The 9,478-nt window shown below is 38.3% G+C and overlaps 1 protein-coding gene and 2 long non-coding RNA genes across 8 annotated transcripts in view; all 3 read right to left on the bottom strand.

Annotated features, from left to right (window-relative positions):
• Positions 1 to 996: 996 nt before the first annotated feature.
• LOC135109768 (uncharacterized) lies at positions 997 to 2,028 on the bottom strand. The gene is made up of 2 exons (XR_010272898.1): positions 1,788 to 2,028; positions 997 to 1,554 (listed from the first exon to the last, which is right to left on the bottom strand). It is a non-coding gene; the product is annotated as an uncharacterized LOC135109768 (long non-coding RNA).
• Positions 2,029 to 2,042: 14 nt separating this feature from the next.
• Positions 2,043 to 6,239, bottom strand: LOC135109767 (uncharacterized). The gene is made up of 2 exons (XR_010272897.1): positions 5,702 to 6,239; positions 2,043 to 2,370 (listed from the first exon to the last, which is right to left on the bottom strand). It is a non-coding gene; the product is annotated as an uncharacterized LOC135109767 (long non-coding RNA).
• A 541-nt stretch (positions 6,240 to 6,780) lies between these two features.
• The window catches only part of LOC135109756 (probable chitinase 10), a 96,385-nt gene continuing 93,687 nt past the window's right edge, over positions 6,781 to 9,478 (bottom strand). For all 6 annotated transcript variants that reach the window (XM_064021359.1, XM_064021364.1, XM_064021363.1 and 3 more), the window contains 4 exons: positions 9,220 to 9,362; positions 8,621 to 8,809; positions 8,188 to 8,310; positions 6,781 to 7,487 (listed from right to left, as the gene is read on the bottom strand). In XM_064021359.1, coding sequence (XP_063877429.1) covers positions 7,326 to 7,487; positions 8,188 to 8,310; positions 8,621 to 8,809; positions 9,220 to 9,362 — 617 coding nt within the window. In that variant the 3' untranslated portion in view covers positions 6,781 to 7,325. The remainder of the gene's footprint in view (positions 7,488 to 8,187; positions 8,311 to 8,620; positions 8,810 to 9,219; positions 9,363 to 9,478) is intronic.

The raw sequence follows: 9,478 nt of genomic DNA, 5'->3' as shown, positions 1-9,478 counted from the left end.
TTTGACTCTGCTACGGTAATTCTTCTTAGGTTCATATTTATCATTCTATTTCTTGTGGAGGGTTTAGTCTGTGATTCCTTCATTAGTTATTGACCATGTACGTAATGGATTGGAATTTCTGTATCCTTTATTTTTTTTTCTTGACGAATGTGATGACGATATGATGGACTATTAGTGACTTTTAGGGAGACTGATGAGTATTTCTGTATTTATAAAGCTCTGTAGTGATGAGAGTTGATGAGTTATGTACTACTGCTGTGATTGGGGACTGTAATTGTGATCGTATTAATGTAAATTTTAAGGTGCAGATGGTGACAATATGTGGGAACTGGTGTACATATTTGCCTGCTCCACACTCAAACTTCTTAGAAAGAACAAAATGACGTACATCATAAATGGGATTTGCTCATGCAAAAATACATTATGAGGGTTACTTATATTTTAATGTAAAAGTGATGCAATGAAAAGATGAGTATTGGTGTACATGTTTACAAGCTCCTCACATATTTCTTCCAAAGAAAATAAATAACATTGTAAAAATTGTAATTAATGAGAAAATTCACTGGAGGTTAAGCATAAAGTGTGATAGTATGAGAAACCAATAATATGTGTACATTTACTGCTTCTGCCTCTTCCAGACAACAAAATCATGAGTTCATGAAGTGCAATTACTTGCCAGTGAAAAGATATGTTTGAAGAATTATCTTTGTGACTGAGTACCGAAGAATTATAGTTTTGTTAGCAGTAGAGGACCTCATTAAATATGCCAAACACCAGACATCAAGAAAACACTGCCATATGCGTTCATCATTCGTATTTTAATCTTTGTAAATGTTTCTTTGGTTTCATTACAATACAGATTGGCGCCTGGCAGGATCTGGGAGGGAGGGAGGGAGGGAGGGAGGGAGGGAGGGAGGGTGTTACTGATGATTGTTCATCCTAATTTAATTAACCAAGGACATTGTGACATCAGGTAATGGGATTTTAAAGACAGTATTATCCTTGACATTTTAATATCTTGGCTCCCAGATCACATAAGGTATACATATTCAGTGTACAGGTTAGCTTATTGTATTATAAGTGCAATAAATATTAAATATGAATCTTTGTTCATTGAAGCCTCATCAGTTTGTGGAACACCACTCCTCTACTAAACCAATGTGGTGGTGGCTCTTTCAGCCAGTGCTTCCCACTCTGAATGGAGAGCAATAGTGGAGTCTCTTCTATGTACAACTATTGAATTAATCTCAAAATTGTGTGTGACTCATGCTCTTTGATTCTGCATTACACTAATAGTTATATTTATGCTGCTAGTTTATCAGAGTAGAATGACTCTTCCTAGGTAATAAGACTAAAAAAAGGAATACAAATAAACAGGACTGTAATGAGTAATACTAACACTGCTCTTTGCCAATCACTCAAGCATTAAGTAAGTGATATTCATATTACTAGTGCAATGTTAGTTCACCACTTTTGCTAGTTAATACTTGTAACATCCACCATCTTCACAACATTCATGAGTCTTCACCTCCATGTCCAATTTATTCCTAGGATCTGAAAATAGTGTGCATTTATCTGATATTTTATGTCTACCTTAACTGAAGAATTCGCCCCCAATGCCTGTTAACAGCTTTTTACTGTACCTCATGGGTCTCCAGAGAAAAAGAGCACCACTTGCCTCTAAACAATCTGATATATTTGATGACATAAGTAATTTGAGGGCAATCCAACCTAATGTATATAAAAGCTATACAACACAAAGCTAGCAAGTACTAGAAATTTCTTACCAACTGGCCACAAAGAGCAGTCAGCAATGAGCCACATATGTTCATAGCCTGGGGACTCTTCACTCCCTTGCACTACACAATATAGCCAGCCCTGTCCACATTCTGCAACAAGTTCACATTAACAATTGAACAGCTTCACAATCACACCAATAACCACATAACTTCCTAAAGAGCTTGAATTCAGAGAATATGGAACAAACAGCTTGACTAGTGGGATATTTTAGGATTTTATAAGATGTTCATACTTCCATGATCCTAGTGATGTTAGTTTAATTAATATCTTATGCACTAAACATTATGCATCAACATCAACAACACCCATAAGAACCAGACTAGATGTTTACTCTGTAGCTTTCAAGAACAGTCCTGATGAAAACACTTAAAATACCAGGAGGGACACTGCTAAACAGAAAATGATGGGTCAATTTAGCCTGTCTGGCTTCACCAGATTCACCACCTCCAATCCAAGCCAAGCACCACCGCTCTCCCACACCTGCACACAGGTTTAGGTGCTCTCACTCACAGCTTCCTCTTCAAACACTGGTCCATCTTTCGCACAAGGTCTTCAATTCACAGTCACATCCTGTAATACAAGCCAATTACCACACACCAATAATTTTACTTACACATAAACACCTACAAATAAGCCAATAATTAACTTACAAACAGAACATGCGTACACAAACCATACTGTCAAACTACATTTATGCATAGACGCCTTAATTTACAGCTATGTGTAGATGCCATTAATTTTAGTACGCCTTTTCATTACTAGCAATAAAGTGAGGATTCCACATCAATAGCGCTATCCGTAACACCCATAACAACAAGAGACCTAGCCTTTAATAACTGCCCACACAAGACAACACAAATATGTAGAATAGGGTTACATGATTTTTAAGAGCATCCACATATATTTTGCATATCAACAACAAACCCACAAATAAACACCAGCAGTCTTTTAAAACACTCCCAATGCAAATCAAATTACCACCACACTTTTTAATATGTGGAGAACTTACCTGTGTCAGATTCATTAATTTCCCTTGACTAGAAGCGTAACTAATGTCTCAGGTCACTGTACTTGGAGAACATTTCATCCTAAGTTACACACAGTAATTATTGATAGGAGTGTAGTTTGACTTTCGGACAGCAGAATAATTACCAGTGTTTGTGAAATGGGCCTTGCTGTGGAAGTATATGGTCAGCTGTGCTATGTCTAAGCTATAGTAAAGTGGTCCACAAGACTGTTCGTTGCCACCAGTGAGTGTGAATGATGTGTGGTGGGAGGCAGGAGGAAGAGAGGGTATTGTTGGAGGGAGGAGGAAAAGGAGGTTGGAGGACGTATGTACTAACAGAAATACTAATTAAAAAGTAATTGGGGGTGCAGATGGTGGTGGTGGTAGTGGAGTGAACTGATGATCAAACACACACACACACACTCTCTCTCTCTCTCTCTCTCTCTCTCTCTCTCTCAGAATAATTTTTCTCATCAACTATTTACTTTCTCTCTCTCTCTCTCTCTCTCTCTCTCTCTCTCATTTATAAAAACCAGAAAATCACATTTTCCCAAAAATACTTCATAATCTCTCATTGTCATCAACAAACTATTTGCTTTCTTTAATTTATTCACCTCTTCTTTCATCCAAAAAAACAATATTTATCCACCCCAGAAAAAATTTTAAAAATTCACTTTCACCCAAAACACCATAAAAACACCACCACCACCAGCACAATGAAGGAAGGGGTGGAGACAAGTAGGGTGGGGACAGTGAAGGCTTCTCCCTCCTCCCCACCAACCCCCCTTTAGATTAGAAAGAATTTGGCAAATCTCCTTTAAAGACAATACGAAGGTGCATCTGGAGAGAGAGAGAGAGAGAGAGAGAGAGAGAGAGAGAGAGAGAGAGAGAGAGAGAGAGAGAGAGAGAGAGAGAGAGAGAGAGAGAGACCCAGCAAACACCCTGAAACATTCATACACAGCCAAACACCCCGAAAACATCCCAAACATCCCCATATCACTCCCTAATACCCCAAAATAGTTCCAAACTAAAATACACTCCCACCCACAGCCTAACCTGGACACACACACACACACACACACACACACACACACACACTCGGTCTCGGTCTGGGTCCAGCCAGTGGGCCTAGGTAATGACCACGTTTATTTATTTATTTATTTATTTTTTCATTTTCAAAATGGCCATTCAAATAACGGCAGCTAGGCTCGAATGCTTTATTTATTCTAACTTGCCATACATTTTAAATAATTCCTCAAATAAGAAAACATTTCAAGGCTGAGTAATAATAAAAAAAAAAAAAAAAAAACATTAAGAAAACGTTGGAATTTTGGCATACTTAAAAACAATTCTAAAGCCCACAAATTTGATTCAACAGGGATGAAAACACTTAAAAAATCTAAACTATTTTAACAAACAATTAAAGGTTAATTGTAAGCTGAAATAAAGAAATAAAAAAAAAATATATATATATAACATGTCAAAATCTCCAACATTAACAAGGCTATAAATCACTCTTAAAGTCCATATATTTAACTTTTTAGGACTAAAAAAAATACTTTAAATATCATAAGCTATTTTTAGAGGCCATACAAATACCATTTCAAGATAAAATAAAAAATAAATAAAAAGCCACTTTTCAAAAATGTACCGGATTTCGGTCATTATTTACATTATAAACAACTACAAGCTCAACATATTTGACTGAACAGATATACAAAAAAAATAAATAAATAACTAAATGCTTTTAGAAATCAAAAGTGTACTTATAAGCCGAAATATATAAATTGAGAAAAAAAAAATAATATATATATATATATATATATATATATATATATATATATATATATATATATATATATATATATATATATATATATATATATAGGAACTGGACAGGCTAGGACATGCAGACCATCATAGCGGTGGGCGTGGCCGCCCACCGCTATTTCGGTCATTATTTACATAATAAACAACTACAAGATCAACATATTTGACTGAACAGATATATGAAAAAAAAAAATAAATAAATAAATAACTAAATGCTTTTAGAAACCATAAGTGTACTTATAAGGTGAAATATATAAATTAAGAAAAATGAAAAAAAAAAAATTATATATATATATATATATATATATATATATATATATATATATATATATATATATATATATATATATATATATTGGAACTGGACAGGCTAGGACATGCAGACCATCATAGCGGTGGGCGGCCACGGCCTCAGTGGAGGAGGTAGCCGCCATTTCGCGTCATTGGGCCTTCATCAAACGGAACCCAATCAATGGCGAGTACATCTCAATAGCGAATATGAAAGGTAAGGCACGTGACTCATTTTGTGACATGCTTTGCTTATAATAAGTGATAAATTAATCAGGTAAAGGCTGATAGAGAGGGACCGCCTCAACTGATTGGTTTGTGTACTCACTAAGGGAGAAAACTCTAGCCTCCTCCCTCCTCTGCTTCCCCCGCGGTGTTGAAGGATGCCAGGCCACGCGTAAGAATATCATACAAATCTTTAGTTTTCTCCTTTACATAACTTTTCATGCACAATCTGCAAGCACCATCTAGTTCATGAATGTGTCACGTCCCGGTAGACACAATTTGCAGCACAACCTCACCACGGCCGGACACAACCATTACTACACGTAAAACAAAAGTATCGTTCACACACCCATGGTCTGGCTGGACTTTAATTCTTGACACTGATCAGCTGACGTGGGTTACTTGTTTCTGTTATTTTCTTATAAACATAACAGTACAATACAATATATGTGCACTAAAATTCACAAGACTATCAAAGTGACCGAGTACTACAAGATGGCGTCTGTATAAAGAAAAAATGTGCAGTCAACAAGTGGCCGGTGTGTCATTTACCCAGATTATAACCCTTCTTGGTCCTTGTGAGTGGCACTAGGCCTTCCTGGGCGCTTCCTAGCAGGAACCAACCCTGCACCAGCACATAGAAGCAATCCCTGCCCGTGTCACCGTCTGGTTCAGCCAAAATCCAAGTTAAATAAGGCAGCGGGTCGCGGCGTCCTTTGAACACTGCGCTAGCCACACTCCCTCTTGTCGCAAGCTCACAGCGCGCACTACACATTTCATCCTCCAACCCACAAAATAATATTCTTCCCCCTTCCAATAATATGGACCAACCACTTTAATATTATACCATATTAATATAAAATTAAATAAAAAAAAATTATTATAAGCCATCATAATTGTAAATGACAAAGTTGTCACAGAGCACCAATTCAAGCGCCAAATTTGAACTGTTTGCTTTTACGTGCTAGCCATTTTCTCATAATCTTTTAGCATTTTTCAGACACCTGCTTTTGTACCAGACTATATTAATTAATTTCGTAACATAGAAGATAATAAATGAACCTCTTATTCTTTCTGTTCTTCATATGCACATGCAAATTATGTTGCTATTCTACTCCAAGCGTTACTCAAAGACGACCATAATATGTGACTCCTTAACTTATATTTGCCATAATTATTTCGTTTTTTTTTTTCTTTTTTATCCTGGCAAGGCTGAAAACTTATTTCTTAACTTACACTCGCCATAATTATTAAAATTATCTTCATTCTATTGAGGCTGACAATCTTATACTCTCCATAGCTTTTTTTTTTTTTATTTTTTTTATTGAGGTTGAAAACTGATATGGCTAAAAAGCACTATCGTTGGGACCCACATTCTCCACGAGTGCCAGTCATTTCCTCTTCTAGTCCTGGAAGAGGTGCTGAGGCCCTTATTGTGGCGTCCTGTCTCTCTCTCTCTCTCTCTCTCTCTCTCACAGACAGCTTATTTTATTTTATTTTCTCCCTGTGTGTGTGTGTGTGTGTGTGTGTGTTATAAAGTACTAATATCCTCACAGATCCAGTAGGGTTAAAAAGCCAGAATTATCCAGTCGATCTTATATAAAGCTGGATTTCCATAAAAAAAACATAACTTTTGAGTATTTTTTTACATACTTTATTGATAAATAACAGATAATGCCACAAGAGCTGTACTTGTGCCCAATACACAACTACTGATACAGCAATGTTACCTAGAGAAGCAACAAAACAATAAATAATAAAAATAACAACAACAAGCCCGGCAGAGGGTGTGGGGGACAAGCCAGGCCGGGGAGAGAGCTTAGTATGTGAGTGGCGGCCCAGATTAAATCACTGGTCTGCATTCCTGAACAGATGGACAAGAAACTACAAATAGAGCACAACTAAATGCTGTCTTAACCATATTTTTCTAAGCTTGTAGTTTTAATTTTCAACAGTTCTTTGAGCAAATTGTTTTGGTCCCTCATGTCAGTTATATTTTATTAGTGAGAGAGATTAATTTAATTCACTCTTCACAAATTATCACACCAGTAGACATGTATCTGTAATATAATACTTCTTTCTTTGTTTTTAAGATTTTTGGGGAGACACATTGCACTGATTCAATTTTCAGTGCATGTCAGGTGTCAGTATGAATGTTTGTATGTCTGCTGGCTCATCATAGTTCACATTTTGGGTCAGGCACGGGGTAGGAACGCAGGACCCTGTTGATGGTGCGCAGCAGAGGGTGAGGCTCGCACCCGCACCGGTTCCTGAAATCATCCAGGTCCAGCGCCCAGATCATGCCGCCACCAAGACCCATCTGCTTGATCCACTCAGACTGAAAGTATGAGAAACACCAATGAACACTTCAAAAATGGTGAGTTAGCATGTCTGTTTTTATTATGTAAAATGCAGTGTAGTATAGTTGTCCACGACTGTCCCTTTTCACTAAGGGCCAACGAGGCTGAGAGTGTGAATGGTGTGTGTGTGAGTGTGAGGTGCTTTGTCTGGGTTATCCTGTGTAGTATTGCCAGGCTGGGAGAGAGATAAGACAGAAGAGAGGTTGTAGCCAAGGGCTACAAAAAGCCTGGAAAAAAGACCCACTGAAGGTGCCAGTCTCCGAAGAATGCATTCAAAAAGATTATCCAAAATTATAAAAAGTGTTTTGAAACCTCTCTCTCTCTTGAAACAGTTCAAGTGAAAGGCAAGAACTTCACTGTGACTCTTATGTGAGTACCTGCAACATCTATTTTGAATCTTCACCTCTCATTTCTCTCAAATGAAGTCTTCTCTTGGTCTGTCTCCTCACCTGCCCAGTATGAAGTGTGCCCCTTTCCCTAAACCAGTGATTTGCAAACTGGCAATGACTATCACCAAAGTGTGCAACTTAGTTTTCCTAGATGTGTTCTTAAATTTTGTGCCTTTTAGCAGGTCTACACTACATTGACTACAGGATTAGTATGCTGTCAAAGTCCAAGATGTTCCTTTAGTGCACCACTAAGCAACATAGTTTGAGAACCACTGCCCCACAAACTTACCTTGAAGCGAATCATGTTCACATCATCAAAGCTGACCCATTGCTTGCCAGAGTAAGCGTAGGGTCCCATGCGGCCAGCCGGATCCCTCACCACTGTGTAGCCTTGCTTGACCTTGTGGCAGATCTGTGTGAGGAAGGTGTATTGAGTAAATGTTACCAGTGTGAGGTGCTATGAAGGGAAATACAAAAGGAAAGAAAAGTCTAGTTCCTTTTGGCAGATCTGTGAGAGGAAGGTGTATCGAGCAAATATTATCAGTGTGAAGTGCTATGAAGGGAGATACAATAGGAAAGGAAACTCTACTTTTTCACTGTATTTCATCTCTTTTCTTGTTCTGTCATGAATTCTTCCTCTCCCATGGAGAGACATGTAATAGAAAAAGAAAGGTCTAATTTTTCAATATAGTATCTCTTCCCTCCTCTTCTCATTCTCTTACCTCATAGTATGCAAGGAAACCAGCTGCCCTGGTGAACTGCCCAGCACTTCCCTTCTGTGGTGCATGCTGGTTAAGTCCTGTCCCATTGGACTTCCATCCCAGGCCGAAGGATTGTCCATACAGTGGCATGCCCATGACCAGCTTCTTGCGGTCTGCTCCTTTCTCCAGCCAAAGGTGAATGGTTGAGTTCTGCAGGGCAACAATTTAGCATTAGTGTCTTTGAACATTAGTATTGCTGGTGGCATATTTCATAGGCCCTTTGGTAGTGAAAGAAATACTGCAATACTCAGTTGTGATTATATTTTGTAATGTGTAATGATTTTTGAGATTAGTGGGATGTAGTAAGTGGTCCATGAGACTGTCCCTTTCCACCAGGGACTGTTGGAGCTAAGAGTGTGAATGATGTGGGTATGAGTGTGTGATGCTTTGTCCAGGCCAGCCCATACGGGATTACTGGCCTGGTATGTAGATAGAGAGATAATGTTTGTAAGAGTGTGAATGATGTATATGGGTGTGTGATGCCTGTCTGGGCCACCCTATGTGGGATTGCTGGCCTGGTATAGAGATAGACAGAATAATGGTAGTGCTGTGTTACTCACAGTGTTGAAGAGAGGCTCCTCATCATCTGGGTGGGCAAACATGGGGGACACATGGCCAGTCTTCTTGTCCCAGTGGCCGTGGTAATCGTAGGTCATGACAGCAATCCAGTCAAAGTAGCGGTTCAGGACAGGCACATCATAACCTATGGAGAAAGGTTCCTTTATATCAACACAATAAGATGAAGACTGTAAAATGTTAAGGAGGAAAACACACAACCAAAGATTGCTTTAGAAGGCAATAGGGACAAGAGGAACTGCT

Source organism: Scylla paramamosain, chromosome 19 (assembly GCF_035594125.1).
Source record: "Scylla paramamosain isolate STU-SP2022 chromosome 19, ASM3559412v1, whole genome shotgun sequence".
In the NCBI taxonomy this organism is placed as follows: domain Eukaryota; kingdom Metazoa; phylum Arthropoda; class Malacostraca; order Decapoda; family Portunidae; genus Scylla; species Scylla paramamosain.
This window is presented reverse-complemented; position numbering and strand designations above follow the sequence as displayed.